General features: G+C 48.7%; 1 protein-coding gene across 15 annotated transcripts in view; it reads left to right on the top strand.

Annotated features, from left to right (window-relative positions):
* LOC106731829 (protocadherin gamma-C5-like) overlaps positions 1 to 16593 on the top strand; it is a 237111-nt gene that overhangs the window by 99231 nt on the left and 121287 nt on the right. The window contains exon 1 of one of the 15 annotated variants that reach the window (XM_089769600.1): positions 338 to 3128. The exons of 13 other annotated variants lie outside the window; for them this stretch is intronic. In XM_089769600.1, coding sequence (XP_089625726.1) covers positions 717 to 3128 — 2412 coding nt within the window. In that variant the 5' untranslated portion in view covers positions 338 to 716. Of the gene's footprint in view, positions 1 to 337; positions 3129 to 12590; positions 16354 to 16593 lie in introns of those variants that run through there. One more of the 15 variants, XM_089769605.1, reaches the window with a different exon arrangement.

Consider the following 16593-nt stretch of genomic DNA (forward strand, 5'->3'; position numbering starts at 1 on the left):
GAAGTACTCACTCTGCGAGGATAGCGTCACGCTGTAGGTCCCAGGCCCCGCTGAGACACGTAGCTGGAGATTGTTAGAACAAAATAAGAACGGGCTCATCTAGCCGCGAACTAAACTACCTTGCCGGAAATGCCTTATAGCGCGGAAAGGCCACGTGAGGGCATTTTATTACACCAACAGGCATTTCCATCGTTGGTTTAATATTCAGTGTGTTAAAAAGTCTATTTTATTCTTAAAGGGAAACAAAATTAAGTTTCTCACAATGCGCTGAGCTTGAGAGCTGATTCATTATACGTTGGCCAGGCGCGCGGAGTCGCCGCTTCTCAGATCTGTATGATTTTTAACTCTGAAAAGGTCAGTTTGTGAAGGAACTGACGCCTACTGACATCTCGGTGTTTCCGACGCGGGATCTGAGTTTCTCGCCTGCAGTTTCCTCCCTGAGACTCAGGGTGTCGCTGTTGGCCAACGCCGAGCCAGGGCTGCAGCCGGGAACCGAGCCGAGCCCCTTGCAAAGCTCCGCACGGAGCAGATCTCCGGAGAAACGCAGCAGAGAGACAGTGTCGCCGAAACACCAAACCCTCCCTCGGATCGCTGCAATCCGGCCGGGAAACAGCCGCCATTTCCTCTCACTACGGACCCCGGCACTCCTACAAGCGCAGGGAATTTGGAACGTAGGATCGATCACAAGAAAAGCGGCGAGAAAACAGAGACGGGAGATGGAGACCAGGCGCCGGGCGGCCCCACGGCAAGTACTGCTCCTCGCCTGCTTCTTGCCTTTGTTCTGCCGCGCGGCCCCGGAGCAGACTCGCTACTCGATCCCCGAGGAAATGGCCAAAGGCTCCCTCGTGGGGAACCTGGCCCAGGATCTGGGGCTGGAGCTGAGGGAGCTGCCGCTGCGGAGGCTCCGTGTCAGTTCGGAACAGCAGCACTTCAGTGTGAATGGGGAGAACGGGGACTTGTCTGTGAATGGCCGCATAGACCGGGAGGAGATCTGCGGGAAATCACCGACTTGTTTCCTAAATGTAGAAGTTGTGGTTGAAAACCCTTTGAACGTTTTTCACCTGAATGTCGCAGTCCAGGACATTAACGATAATGCACCGCGGTTTGTTAAAAATACGGTTGATTTAGAAATTAATGAATTCGCACAGCCTGGTGCGCGATTTCCTCTAGAACCTGCTCAAGATCCCGATGTTGGAGCTAATTCGCTGCAGAGCTACCAGCTCAGTCCAAATTCATGCTTTAGCTTGAAATTGAAGGAAAATCCTGCTGGGAAAAAACAAGCAGAATTAGTGTTAGAGAAAGCTTTGGATAGAGAGAAGCAGAGTTACCATCACTTGGTTCTGAGGGCTGTGGATGGGGGAGATCCCGTCCGCACTGGAACAGTTCAGATTAACATCAGTGTCACTGACGCTAATGACAATGCCCCCGCCTTCTCCGAAGAGGTCTACAAAGTCAGCCTGAAGGAAAATCTACCGAATGACTCCTTAGTGCTTCAGGTTAGAGCCACTGATAAAGATGAGGGCACAAATGCGAAAATAGCATATTCTTTCAGCAACATACCGCAGAGTGCAAGACAGCTCTTCAGCTTAGCTTCCGATGGAACAATCACAACAAAAGGGTCTCTGGATTTTGAAGAGGCACATAATTACATCCTGGGTGTAGAAGCCCGGGATGGCGGCGGTCTGACAGGCCACTGCAACGTTCACATAGAACTTCTGGATGAGAACGACAATAGTCCCGAAGTGACCTTGACATCCCTGTTTAGTCCCATTCCCGAAGACTCGGTGCCCGGGACAGTGATCGCGCTGATCAAAGCCCGGGACCCAGACGATGGAGGAAATGAAGAAGTCACGTGTCGCATTCAAGATAATCTGCCGTTCAAAATAGTGTCCTCCTCCAGTAACTACTACAAGCTGGTGACTGACAGCCCCCTGGACAGGGAGCGGGCCCCGGAGTACAACATCACAATCACGGCCACAGACAAGGGCTCCCCCCCGCTCTCCACCCAGAAAACCATCCTCTTGCAGATCTCGGATGTCAATGACAACGCCCCTGTCTTCGAGAAACCTTCCTACAGCGCCTACGTGCCCGAGAACAACCCCTCGGGGGCCTCCATTTTCAGTGTCAAAGCCTCAGACCGGGATCTGGACGGCAACGCCCGGGTCACTTACTCCATCCTGCGCAGCAGCATCCAGGAGCTGCCTGTCTCCTCCTACGTGTCCATCAACTCCCAGACCGGAGCGCTGTACGCGCAGCGCTCCTTCGACTACGAGCAGTTCCGGGCGTTCGAGCTGCAAGTGAGGGCCGAAGACGGCGGGTCGCCGCCTCTCAGCAGCAACGTCACCGTCAGCGTGTTTATCCTGGATCGGAACGACAACGCCCCTCGCATCCTGTATCCCTCGCTCGGGCCCGAGGGCTCGGCCGTGTTCGAGATGGTCCCTCGCTCGGCCGAGGCGGGTTATCTGGTGACGAAGGTGGTGGCAGTGGATGCGGACTCGGGACACAACGCCTGGCTCTCCTACCATGTGCTGCAGGCCACAGAGCCGGCGCTCTTCCGGCTGGGGCTGCACAGCGGGGAGATCCGGACCGCGCGCGCCTTTGCGGACAGAGATGCGGTGAAGCACCGGCTGGTCGCCCTGGTGAAGGACAACGGGCAGCCGCCTCTCTCCGCCACCGTGACTCTGAGCCTGGTGTTCGCCGAGAACTTCCAAGAGGCTCTTCCGGAAATGAGCGACCGGTCGGCTGACTCGGCGCCACAGTCTGATTTGCAGTTCTACTTGGTGTTGGCCTTGGCCTTGGTCTCGTTTCTGTTTCTGCTTTCAGTGATAGCGGTGATAGCCATAAGAGTTCGAAGTTCAAACAACTCCCCTTTTCTGCAGTATGCCAGGCCGGCTCTGTATTCCAATGATGATCCCAGATTCCCGCCAGACTTCAAAGAAGGGACCTTGCCCTATTCCTATAACTTGTGCTTGGCTACAGACTGCGGGAAAAATGTATTTAATTTGCTCAAAAGTAGTGACCAAAACTTTACAGCTGATGATATCCTGGGCAATGACACCTCTGGGATTTTACTTGTGAATAATTCTGGTTCTGAAGGACCCAAATCCGGATCAGAAACTCTTCTTAAGGTGAGATTTTGCAATATCGATTTACGGTGTCTGTTCTGTGATTCTGAATTAAATTATTCAGGCAATGAAGAATGATCATACTGAATTTGAATCATTTGAATTAGAGGATTTTTAGAATAATTTTATTTGATATGCGCGTTTTTTGTCTTCCTTGTAGCATAAATTTAGTTCCAACGGGTAGCTAATGAGTAATGAATGGTGCAGGACTATATCCAAAATTCTAGTATAATTGCGCCTTGCACCAGCTGTTTTACCCGAGGTTTATGGAATGTGGATTAAGGAAAGAGGTCAGTAAGTGAAGATTATAAACATTTGACATTTTAAATATTCCTTTCACCGGTATGCTGCATTTCATAATTGGCAGGGAACATTAGTATAGTTTCAAAGCAAAGTGTGTAACAGAACTGGAGCCAATTATTAATTCCAAATGGTTTATGAAGGAAATACGTGTCGTTTTCTATGCATTTTTATGTAATGAAAATATGTAAGTAGCACAGACGTGTGTTATATCCAAACCCAAATATTTTCTTAATAGAAAAGTTAGAGAAACCAAACTAGAAATTAAATGTAAAACATTCCACGGATATATTTACATGTAGTTATTAATTCTGCAGGAGTTTACGGGACATTAACCAATAATTGTCTCTCTCTTTGGAGACAGAGCTCTCGAAACCTCTTTACCTCTCAGGTGATGATTTTGCATTTGAGTACATATTAGATTACCACAAACGAATAAACGTTAGGAATGTCATTTCACCTGATTTAGCGTTTAAATAGAAGGAGATATTAACCCGGTCCATTTTGAGAGTTACTGCCCGTTTCCCCCCTCACAGATGGCAGTTTACATCTGTATTCCGTCCTCATTCCTCGTCAATAACAGTGTTTAATTGTTGCATTTTCAAATGTCTCCTTCGTGCCTCCATGATCAGTGTATGACACCGCGAAAGAAGATTAGAGGAGCGAGAAACACTCATGTTCTCTGTATCTAAAGCACATTGCTTGGAGTAAACATGTACGATATTTTTTTCCATTAGAACATCTTTGTGAGCCCCTGACACGAGAGGTGTGTTTTATTCAGGCAGATAAATCTGTGATATCACCCGCTAGACTAGGAAATAAATAATCCGTCTGTCTTCCCCGTGTTAGCACAACCAACTCTAACCAACTCTATTTAGATAATTGTTTATTAAGGACTCTTTATTTTAACGGAATTCCATGGACAATTTAAACAGGCTTATTGGTGGGTGGGTTTATTTTAAATAGTGGAAGCAACTACAAATAAAAAGTCCTGGGGAAATATGAATTAACAGAGCGGAGAGATACAAGACTTGGGATTTTTTTAAATGCAGTTATTGGTTGAGACTCTGAGCGCCGCTGTTGACCAATAAGGGAGAGGAACGCATTGGGAGATCCAGCCCGCCCCGCCCGCCGCTGCACGCCCAGCGCAGAGATCTGACTCTCACTCGCGGGGTTTTAACCGGGAATAAGCAGAGACGCGGGTTAATGTAACAGCAGCGAATGCGGAAACCCAGGACTGCGATACAGGGAAATACATACGGGACTGGGGCTCCGAGCGCTGTACTCGCCCCAGGGACATGGCACGCACAGCCGGTCTCCGGGAGCGAAAGGGGCGAGCCCTGCTTTGTGTTTTATTGGTTACCGTGGCGGAGGCAGTTTCTGGGCAAATTCGCTACTCGATCCCGGAGGAAACGCACAAAGGCTCGTTCGTGGGGGACATCGCGAAGGATTTGGGGCTGGACGCGGAGCAGCTCTCAGACCGCCGGGTCCGCATTGTCTCCCGAGGTAGGAGTCAGTATTTTGCTTTGAATGTTAAGAGCGGCCATTTATACACCGCAGACACAATAGACAGAGAGGAGATCTGCGGCCGGGTGGAGATCTGTGTGATAAAGTTTGAGGTTCTTTGTGAGGATTCAGCGAAGCTTTTTCCAGTTGAAGTGGAAATAACCGATATTAATGATAATGCTCCAGGCTTCCCGTCAGAGAAATTAGAGTTAAGAATCAGCGAGACAACAGCTGTGGGGACCCGGATTTCCCTGCAGCTGTCGCAGGATCCAGACGTGGGAACTAATTCCGTCCAGAGATACCAACTCAGCACTAATAGGCATTTCTCTCTGGATGTGCACACTAGGTCCGACCGTGTTAAATATGCGGAAATGGTGCTTGAAAAACCTCTGGACAGGGAAGAACAAAGTACTCACGAGTTAATACTCACAGCCATTGATGGCGGAGATCCCGTCAGGTCCGGCACTGCGCAGATCCGCATTATTGTCCTGGATGCAAATGACAATGCTCCAGTTTTTACTGAGCCTGTCTATAGAGCGAGCGTTTTCGAAAATACACCTATAGGTTCCCCGGTGGTATCAGTCAAAGCCACGGATCTGGATGAAGGAGTTAACCAAGAGTTAAAATACACTTTCAAAACAATCACAGACGAGGCTGCCCAAACATTCCGCTTGGACTCGAGGACAGGGGAAGTGACACTGGTGGGGGACTTGGATTTCGAGAAAGCCGCGTTGTATGAAATCGAGGTGCAAGCGCGAGACGGGGGAGGCCTTTTCAACAGATCCAAACTCCTGATCGAGGTCAGCGATGTCAATGACAACGCCCCAGAACTGACCATCACGTCGCTCCTCAATGCGATCCCCGAGGACGCTCCCCCCGGGACTGTGGTCGCCCTTCTAAACGTCCAGGATCCGGATTCGGGCGAGAACGGGGAGGTCACGTGCTCCATACCCAGCAGCCTCCCCTTCCAGCTGAGGCGGTCGCTGGACAAGTACTACAGCCTGGTGACCGAGCGAGCCCTGGACAGGGAGCAGGTGGCCGCCTACAACATCACAGTCACCGCCACGGACAGCGGGACTCCGCCCCTTGCCACCGCCATCACCATCCCGCTCCGGGTCCTGGACACCAACGACAACGCTCCGCTCTTCGGCAAAGCGTCCTACACCGCCTACGTGCCGGAGAACAACCCCAGCGGGGCCTCCGTGTGCTCCGTGAGGGCCACTGACCGCGACTGGGGGGAGAACGCCCGAGTGACTTACTCTCTGCTGGAGGGCGAGGGCCGCGAAGCTCCGCTCTCCTCCGCCGTGTCCATTAACTCGGAGACCGGGGCTGTGTACGCGCTGCGCTCCTTCGACTACGAGCAGCTGCGGGAGCTTCGGTTCCGGGTGCAGGCTCGGGACGGGGGGTCCCCGCCGCTCCGCAGCAATGTCTCCGTCAGGCTCCTGGTGCTGGACCAGAATGACAACAGCCCGCACATCCTGCACCCCGCCTCCCCCAGCGATGGCTCCACGGGAGTGGAGCTGGCCCCTCGCTCCTCCGAGCCGGGCTACCTGGTCACCAAGGTGGTGGCGGTGGATGCGGACTCCGGGCAGAACGCCTGGCTCTCCTACCAGCTGCTGAAGGCCACGGAGCCGGGGCTCTTCTCGGTCGGAGTCCACAGCGGCGAGGTGCGGACAGCGCGCTACTTTGTGGACAGGGACGGCCTGAAGCAGAGCCTGGTGGTGCTGGTGAAGGACAACGGGCAGCCCCCTCTCTCGGCCACCGTCACTGTCACGGTGGCGGTGGCTGACAGCATCCCCGAGCTCCTGTCGGACCTGAGCAGCCTCTCGGCTCCCGCGCAGCCGCAGTCCGGCCTCACCTTGTACCTGGTGATCGCGGTGGCGTCCGTGTCCTGCGTCTTCCTCACCTTCGTCATAGCGCTGGTGGCCCTACGGCTTCGGCGGTGGCGCGAGTCGCAGCTGTTGGACTCCTCGAGTGGGACTTTCAGCGGAGTTCCCGTCTCTCACTTCGTGGGCATCGATGGGGTCAGAGCGTTTCTCCACTCCTACTCCCAGGAGGCGTCGCTCAGCGCGGGCTCCGGGAAGAGCCAGTTCAACTTCCCCCAGTCAAACTATGCAAACACTCTGACCAGCGAGCAGACGTGTGGGGTAAAGGATCCTTTCCTAATGGCCGAGGAGTTAAACGTTAGTAACGCGGATCAAACGTCGGTTCAGGTGAGCTAAGGTCATTGCGTCTTGGTTCTGTGAGTCCAGAGGATCTGATGTTGGTTTCTCCGGGAACGTCTAGTGAGAAGGAAGGGAGGGTTTATGTTTGTAGAGAAGGAAAGGGGACAATTCCAGGCTATTGATGTCAATTGTCTTTTCCGTGCTGCAGACAGAGTTGGCTCTGGGGCAGCAAGGTATTTGTAACTTGTCTATTAACTTTTAATCTTCTGCCTTTCCTTTTGCAATGGCACAATCTCTGTGTCTCCTTTTTACTGACAGTACTCCTTTTAGAGTGTTTGTTGAAACCGGACTCCCTTCCTGCATCTTCCTCTGTCTGTTATGCACTTGGGATAGTAGGGAAATGTCACTATATATAGTACTTTAATTGTATTGAAAGACAGTTTGATTTGAAGGCAGTGACCTTCTTACCTTTAATCTGGTAAAAGGCCTGCCTTATTTTTAATAATTTAATTTATTTACGCATCAAATATGGTTTTGTCCTATAATACATTTCATGTTGTTTTGTTTTCCTGTTGACATTCATGTTCCCAATAGTCTGGCATTTCACCTTTGGAAGTTATGGGCATTTTTAAAAAGTGCAGGTGATATAAGCATCTATTCAGCAGGCCCCTTAAGCCACATGTATAAATTTAAGCAAGTGAATAGCCCTACTGTGAGAGAGAGACTTTGGTTATTTGTAGCTTACTGACTTGTTTTTGGAAGTTATACCTCTCTGCTTTAAGAGAGTTAACCCAATTTTATAACAAGTTCGTTTACATTCCAGACCTTTCTATTATTATGTAAATGTCAGACATACAGAATTATGAAACTTGTATATATACCATCATTAGAATATGAGATGGCTATAATTTTTGTTGTTTATGTACTACTATTGGGCCTTGAAACATTTAATAATTTGTTTCAACATTTATAAAATGTCTTTGGAATAGGGCTATCAAGAGAATAATTGTGATTATATTAATCATGATTAAAAACATGATTAATTGTGCTGTTGAACTCTAATATAAAATTATTTACGTAAATATGTTGGTGCATTCTACATTCTGAAATACTTTATATCAATAATCACACAGAACATGAAGTATACTGTGTTCCCTTTATTTTTATTACAAATACTTGTAAAAAAAAGATATTGTTTTTCAATTCACCTAATACAAGTAATGTAGTGCCAGCTGTTTATTACCAAAGGTGAACTTACAAATGTAGAATTATGTACAAAAATAACTGCATCTAAAAATAAAACAATGTAAAATTTTAGAGTCTAGAATGGGGTGAGCAATAAAAAAAACCAGAAGCCCACCAGGGTTAATCCCTGGCTGGCTTCTGCCACTATATTTACCTGCCCCTCCACAGGTATTGGATGATCATCATCTGTACATCACCATTTTCACTAATGGAAGGGGCAGGAAGCAGTGTGGACTGGGAAGGTACTTCCCACCACTCCCATTAACTACAAACATCTATCCATGGCCAACAAGAGCTGAAATCACTGGATACCTAAGGAGGAACAGGTCAATATGGAGGTGGTGGCTTGAGAGAGAACAAACCTGCAGATCCTTCCTGTGGGCCAGAATTTTCCCACTCATGGCCTAGAAAGTCCATTCAATCATAGTTCTTCTATTGCTTAGACAAGCAAGTTTATTTACATTTTCAGGAGCTAATGCTGTCCACTTCTTGTTTAGTGTCATCTGAGAGCGAGACCAGGCATTTGTATGGCACTTGTATAGCTGGTGTTACAAGGTATTTACATGGCAGATATGCCAAAGATTTATATGTCCCTTCATACATCAACCACTATTCCAGAGGACATGCGTCCATACTGATGATGGGTTTTGCTAGATAATGATCCAAGTTGTGCAGTTTCACCATCTGAGCTAGCTGCCACCAGCCAAAAGTTTATTTTTCTTTGAGGTGGGTCAGGTTCTGTAATTTCCATATAGGAATGCTGCACTTTTAAGACTCGTGAAAGCATGCTCCACTCTTACCAGAATTTGGAAGGCATTTTAGATTCTTAAACCTTGGGTGAAGTGTTGTCACTATCTTTAGAAATTTCACATAGATATCTTCATTGTATTTTGTCAAATTGGCAGTGAAAGTGTTCTTAAAATGAGCAATATGTGCCGGATCATCACCCGAGACTGCTATAAGTGAAATAAATGGCAGAGTGTGGGTAAAACAGCAAGAAGCATTTGATGGCAGCCTTCAGCTTCCTGAAGGGAGGTTCCAAAGAGTATGGAGAAAGGCTGTTCTCGGTAATGACAGATGGCAGAACAAGGAGCAATCATCTCAAGTTATGGTGGGGGAGCTCTAGGTTGGATATTAAGAAAAACTATTTCATTAGGCGAGTGAGGAAGCACTGGAATGGGTTACCTAGGGAGGTAGTGGAACCTCCATCCCTAGAGGTTTTTAAGTCTCAGCATGACAAAGTCTTGGATGGGTTGATTTAGTTGGGATTGGTCCTGCCTTGGGCAGGGGGCTGATGACCTCCTGAGGTCTCTTCCAGCTCTATGATTCTATGATTGTAAGCAACCAATTCTCCCCAAGGAGTTCAGCCATAAATTTAATTAATGCATTATTTTTAACAAGTGTTGTCAGCATAGAAGTGTGTCCTCTGGAATGTTGGCTGAAGCACGAAGAGGCATGCGGACGTTTAAATGTTTGTATCTGGTGGGTAAATACCTTGGAGTGCCAGCTACAACAGAGCCCTGTAAATGACTGTTCTCTTTCAGGTGACATTGTAAATGAAGAGAGGACAGCATTATCTCCTATCAATCCCATTCCTAAGGGAGTGCGGCCCAGTCCACCCCCCTCCAGTGTCCCAGGACAACTTCCCTTGCCACAGGTCCTGACCCTGTCCCACCTCTGTTTCACCCCCCACTCTGCCCCATTCCGTCCCTTGCTCCAAGCTCTCCTCCTGCCCCCGCTCTACCCCTTCTACTTCTATTGCATCCCTTTCCCCAACCCCACTCCCACACATCCAAAACCAGGAGATTCCTGGTGGGCCTTGTGAAGGGTTGGCCGTCTGCATTCTCTACGGTGGAAGGAGCTGGAGCTACCCAGGAGCCGGAACTACCCAGCTACCTGCTGTGCTCCACTGCCCTCTTTCAGCCTGCTGTGATCTGCTTCATCGCTACAGTGGGAAGAGGAGTACCCTGGTCCCAGCCTGCTCCTCTGGAAGGGCTTGGGGGGAACAGGCTGGGGCTGGAGTGTAGTGGAGTGCAGTGAGCTGGGAGATGGGTGGGATGGCAGAGCAGATAAGGCTGCTGGGTTGCTCTGGCTCCCAACACTGTGGTAAGGTCAGGGGGCCCCCAGCTCCTCCTGGCACCCCATGCCAGGTCCCTCAGGTAATGCCCTAGGCCACCCTGCTCACTGTGGCTAACATGGGGGACCATTCCATCCAGAGGGTGATTGAGGGAAAGATGGGACAGCTCTGTCTCCTGTAAACATAAACAAACTTTTTAAAAAGCGATTGGCTGTACAAAAGGTGGAATGAAGAGGGCATGCAAGCTCAGAAATTTTACATTGTTTTGGTTTTGAGGACAGTTATGTAACAAAAGAAATCTACATTTCTGAGTTGCACTTTCAGGTTAAAGAGATTGTATTACTATGCTTGTAGGAGATGAATTGAAAAATACAAATTCTTTTTATATTTTTCAGTGCAAATATTTGTAATAAAAATAATATAAAGTGAGCACTACACACTCTGTATTCTGTATTGTAATTGAAATCAATCTATTTGAAAATGTAGAAAAACATCCACAAATATTTAATGTATTTCTATTAGTATTTTATTGTTTAACACTACAATTGTAACTACAGTGACTCATGAGTAATTCTTTAATCATGATTATTTTGAGTTAATCACATTAAGTTAATCAACAACCCTACTTTATAATCATTTTTATTATTAAAGAAAACATTCTCATGGCTAGCTCTCATATCAGATATGTAATCATGGCTAACAGGCAAGCTTTGCCTTTCTGGTGGAGTCCATTTTGCCAGAGGAGAAAAATTGCCACCGTGGTCTTCTTCCCACATCTTTAGGTAGCCTTTTAGATATCTTAGGCCAGGCCAAACAGCACTTTGATTATGACTGTTACCTTGAACTTTATTCCATTGTTGTGTGGGATGCCAGGTTAGAGAGTGGAGGATAGGTCTGGTGTGGTGCTTGAATACTCTGTTGCTGAGAAGACGCACTACATGCTCTGTAGTGGTTGGCGTTTCCTTAACACGGAAGGATTTATGCCAGTCATATCACATAACTGTAGTCCAGTCAAGAGAATAATTGAAGTCCGTTCATCTTTTGACAAGATGCGACAGTCTCTTCTAGCTACCTGGAGATCCTAGAAAGTGTTACTTGTCCAAGAAGATGGGAATGGATGTCTGTCTTTTATCCATTGACTGAGGGAAATTATCCATCAGTGGCAATAATGCAGTTTCAGTTCCATCTCCTGCCCTGAATCCAGATTGAACCAGGTCTAGAATATTAATGCATGTTAGCTGAGATTGTGGTTGGTCTTTAGATAGTTGGTTGGTAGTAGACGGCGTCTATATTCCCTGTGCTTACTTGGAAACTGGAGTTTGACTTTGGGTAGTAAATGGTTAGATCTGATGTATTCGGGGTGGGTTTTTTGATGTTGGTCATCTGATGTGTGTTTGAAGAAAGAAGGGTAGATGAGGTCTCTGTCTGAAGCAATGGCTATTTTTATCATGAGTGGCACCAGGTGTTCATGATTCTTTCACAAGTCAGGAAGGGCCTGGATATGATTCACAAGTCTTGTGTAAGAACTTTTTTAGCGTGTCCTTAACTGCTTGATGAGTGAATGCTATGAAGAGAAGGTGGACTAGCATTGGTGTCATCCAGAAAAATGTCAGTGATGCAGGCTATACTGGGTGCTTCATCACTGACTGGGTACTTTAGTCTCCTGTGAATTGTTCCATGTGTTCCTCAGGTACGCTCTTAGGAACCTGACCTGGACTATAACTATTGAATCCCTTATGAGAACAAGAAATCCTTATCTTAAATTATCTGAATGCTTTATCAGCAGTGGGCAAGCTAGGCTAGTGAGTGGCTGTAAGAATGGCCCTTGTTGTCTTAGTTGGCTGCAAGATTGTCATAATCAAGATGGTCTCCTGAGTTAGGCTAGTTTTGCTAATTGTGCTTGCATGCCTAGAATTTGCAGGCTGTGCCAGTTGAACCATACCAGTGCTTTGTTTAGATGCAGAGAAAGTATACCGTTCTCACAGTCAGTGCTCTGTGCAATCAGCACACACCTCACTTCATGTGTGCTTTACCTGTGTGTCACTTTAGTAATGCCAGTAGGAAAAAACATATGTGGATGGAAAGCGAAATCTGGCTCCATGTGAGCCACTGTAAACAAAGTGTCTTGTGGGCTACACATAAAACCCAGATGTGCTGCATGTGGCCTGTAGGCCGCAGTCAGCCCATCACTGTGCTTTATTTTCTATATGACGGATTGCTGTCATTGGAACATCACTGTTATGCTTCATAATTCTGTAATGTTGTCCAAGGGAGGGCTTAACCCTGGCTTACAGAAATCAACAGGAATCTTTCTCCTCTTTCATCAGTTGGTGAGCCCCCAGGGCATTAAAATTACAATGTATATTAGTTTCACAACATTCTGTCTATTTAATAAAATATCACAGTTTCAAAAATAAAACACAAGGTCAAGCACAGACATTTAGGCCAATTTCTTTCTCCTTCTACATGCTTAAAATTAGGCACCTATATTTTAAACACTTAAATAAGTTTGAAGAGTTATTATAGGCAAAAATCTCCATGAAGTCAGTCGGGAAACATGAAACATGTTCCTGAGCATCATGTCCCATATTTCTATTTCTAATTATGCGTTTCATTAACTTACTTGAAGCACACAACGTTGAAAAAAATTGCCTAAGTGCCTTTCCAAATGTCATACACAGGAGTTTTGTGGCAGGGCTGAGAAGAGAATTCATCCAGATCTCTAGACTCCAGCTCATAAAACTTTTCATAGGTCATTTTAAACAAAAATCCAAAATGGGAAAGGGTTTTGCACTTATGTTTTAATCCTGAAAAGTGTTTAGTCTTATCATGAAAGCGTGCTGTGCGTTTTCAGCGTCGCAAATGGTTGACTTTCTTTGCTCTCTAGAGAGGAAATACAATGTTATGTCTGTTGAAAACAGAAAGTCCACACAAGATTTCTCAGGGGACTGCGAAGTGTTACATCATATTAATCAGAATATTATTTAATGGCACGTTAATCCTCCAGTCAATGACTTCCATTGTATTGAATCAACTGGTTGGTATCTCGGAGACAGATATATCGTAACACAAAAGCACAGGGCGACTTTGCAGTTTCCCATAGTGACTCGACCTGTTCGCTCTGTTTTACTGCATTCCCCAAAGACCGGTCTTGACTGTCTAGCTGCCGGCCGCTTCCATAACCTAGATCCTCCGAAATGGATCCGGAGGAAGAAGGCAGCTGCACTCCCCCTCTTCCCTCAGGACGCGATTCAGTCAGCGCTGCAATTCTCTCACTGAGGCTCCGAGTGCCGCTGTCGGCCAATGCGGAGCCAGGCTGCAGCCTGGATCCACCGGCGCCTCCCATTGTGGGGAAGCGCAGGTCTCGGGGAAGGAAGGCGGAGGCACAGCGCTGCTTCCACAGAGAGTCCTTCCGCGCAATCGGATTTCTGGGGTAAAATTCCGCTCAGAGATGGGCTTTCGTTTTGCTTTATGACCGAGGATCCTCACAGGCTGATCGGGTCGGAAGCAGGCGCCGAGAGTGGCTGAGATGGAGACCAGGCGCCGGGCGGCCCCACGGCAAGTACTGCTCCTCGCCTGCTTCTTCCCTTTGTTCTGCCGCGCGGCCCCGGAGCAGACTCGCTACTCGATCCCCGAAGAAATGGCCAAAGGCTCCCTCGTGGGGAACCTCGCCCAGGACCTGGGGCTGGAGCTGAGGGAGCTGCCGCTGCGGAAGCTCCGTGTCAGTTCGGAACAGCAGCACTTCAGTGTGAATGGGGAGAACGGGGACTTGTCTGTGAATGGCCGCATAGACCGGGAGGAGATCTGCGGGGAGACTCCGCTTTGTGTGCTGACGCTGGAAACGGTGGTGGAAAACCCTCTGAACGTTTTCCACGTGACTGTAGCGATCCAGGACATTAATGATAACGCCCCGCGGTTCCTTAACAATAACATCGCTTTAGACATTAATGAATTAGCACAGCCTGGTGCGCGATTTCCGCTGGACCCTGCTCAGGATCCGGATGTAGGAACCAACTCCCTACAGAGCTACCGGCTTAGTTCCAACCCCTATTTTGGTCTGGAAGTGAAGGAAAATCCGGACGGCAACAAATACGCAGAATTAGTGCTGCAGAAACCGTTGGATCGGGAAAAAGACAGATCCCTTCATTTAGTCCTTGCCTCTGTGGACGGCGGAGCACCAGTGAAAACCGGGACAGTTGAGATTAATATTAACATCACTGATGCTAATGACAATCCCCCCATGTTCCCTGAAAAACTGTACAAAGTCAGCGTGAGAGAGAATCTTCCGAAGGGCACGTTGGTGCTGCAAGTGAAAGCCACGGATGCCGATGAAGGTACAAATGCGCAAATCACCTATTATCTCAGCAACCTGCCGCAGAGCGCGCAACGACTCTTCGCCTTGGACCCTGGAAATGGGCGGATCACAACACAGGGCACGCTGGACTTTGAAGAAAAAAGCAGCTACACAATTGGCGTGGAAGCCCGGGATGGGGGCGGTCTGACGGGCCACTGCAAAGTTCAAATAGAAATTCTCGATGAGAACGACAACGCCCCTGAAGTGACGCTCACATCCGTGTCCAGTCCCGTTCCCGAAGACTCGGTGCCCGGGACAGTGATCGCGCTGATCAAAGCCCGGGACCCAGACGATGGAGGAAATGAAGAAGTCAGGTGTCGCATTCAAGATAATCTGCCTTTCAAAATAGTGTCCTCCTCCAGTAGCTACTACAAGCTGCTGACTGACAGCCCCCTGGACAGGGAGCGGGCCCCGGAGTACAACATCACAATCACGGCCACAGACAAAGGCTCCCCCCCGCTCTCCACCCAGAAAACCATCCTCTTGCAGATCTCGGATGTCAATGACAACGCCCCTGTCTTCGAGAAACCTTCCTACAGCGCCTACGTGCCCGAGAACAACCCCTCGGGGGCCTCCATTTTCAGTGTCAAAGCCTCAGACCGGGATCTGGACGGCAACGCCCGGGTCACTTACTCCATCCTGCGCAGCAGCATCCAGGAGCTGCCTGTCTCCTCCTACGTGTCCATCAACTCCCAGACCGGAGCGCTGTACGCGCAGCGCTCCTTCGACTACGAGCAGTTCCGGGCGTTCGAGCTGCAAGTGAGAGCCGAAGATGGCGGGTCGCCGCCTCTCAGCAGCAACGTCACCGTCAGCGTGTTTATCCTGGATCGGAACGACAACGCCCCTCGCATCCTGTATCCCTCGCTCGGGCCCGAGGGCTCGGCCGTGTTCGAGATGGTCCCTCGCTCTGCCGAGGCGGGTTATCTGGTGACGAAGGTGGTGGCGGTGGATGCGGACTCGGGACACAACGCCTGGCTCTCCTACCATGTGCTGCAGGCCACGGAGCCGGCGCTCTTCCGGCTGGGGCTGCACAGCGGGGAGATCCGGACCGCCCGCGCGTTTGCGGACAGAGATGCGGTGAAGCACCGGCTGGTCGCCCTGGTGAAGGACAACGGGCAGCCGCCTCTCTCGGCCACCGTGACTCTGAGCCTGGTGTTCGCCGAGAACTTCCAAGAGGCTCTTCCGGAAATGAGCGACCGGTCGGCTGACTCGGCGCCGCAGTCTGATTTGCAGTTCTACTTGGTGTTGGCCTTGGCCTTGGTCTCGTTTCTCTTCCTCCTGACGGTGACACTGGCCATTGCGATGAGATTGCGGCGGTCAGGAAATCCCCAGTTACTTCAGTGTTTTGGGCCTGAGCCTTATTCCAAGACGGGCTCCATGTTCCCACCAAACTATGAAGATGGGACTTTGCCTTATTCCTACCAGCTGTGTTTGTCCTCGGACTTAAAGGGGAATAACTGCACCTTCCTGAGACCCAGTGCCCAGGTAGCGGAGCATGTTCTGCGCAGTGAGAGCTCTGGGATGTCACTAGTGAGCAATGGATGTAGCGTCTTAAAATCTGAAACAGAGACTACTGACGTGGTAAGGTTCTGCTGCTGTGGTTTATGTGATTTTTAGATTCATGACTTGTTTTCACAATTGTCCAAGGCTAGTGTTCCTTAAATGTTATAGGAGAGCATTTTTTAATTGTTGGTTTTTTGTTGGGGATTTTCCGGCGCTGACTATTGCATTTTACAATCACAAAATTGCATGAGTCTGCTTTCACTTTACCCCTTTTGGGTAAGTGGGTCAGTTTTATTCCCATTTTAGAGGGCATGAAGG

This window comes from Pelodiscus sinensis, chromosome 16 (assembly GCF_052426305.1).
Source record: "Pelodiscus sinensis isolate ZL-2025 chromosome 16, ASM5242630v1, whole genome shotgun sequence".
Lineage (NCBI taxonomy): Eukaryota > Metazoa > Chordata > Testudines > Trionychidae > Pelodiscus > Pelodiscus sinensis.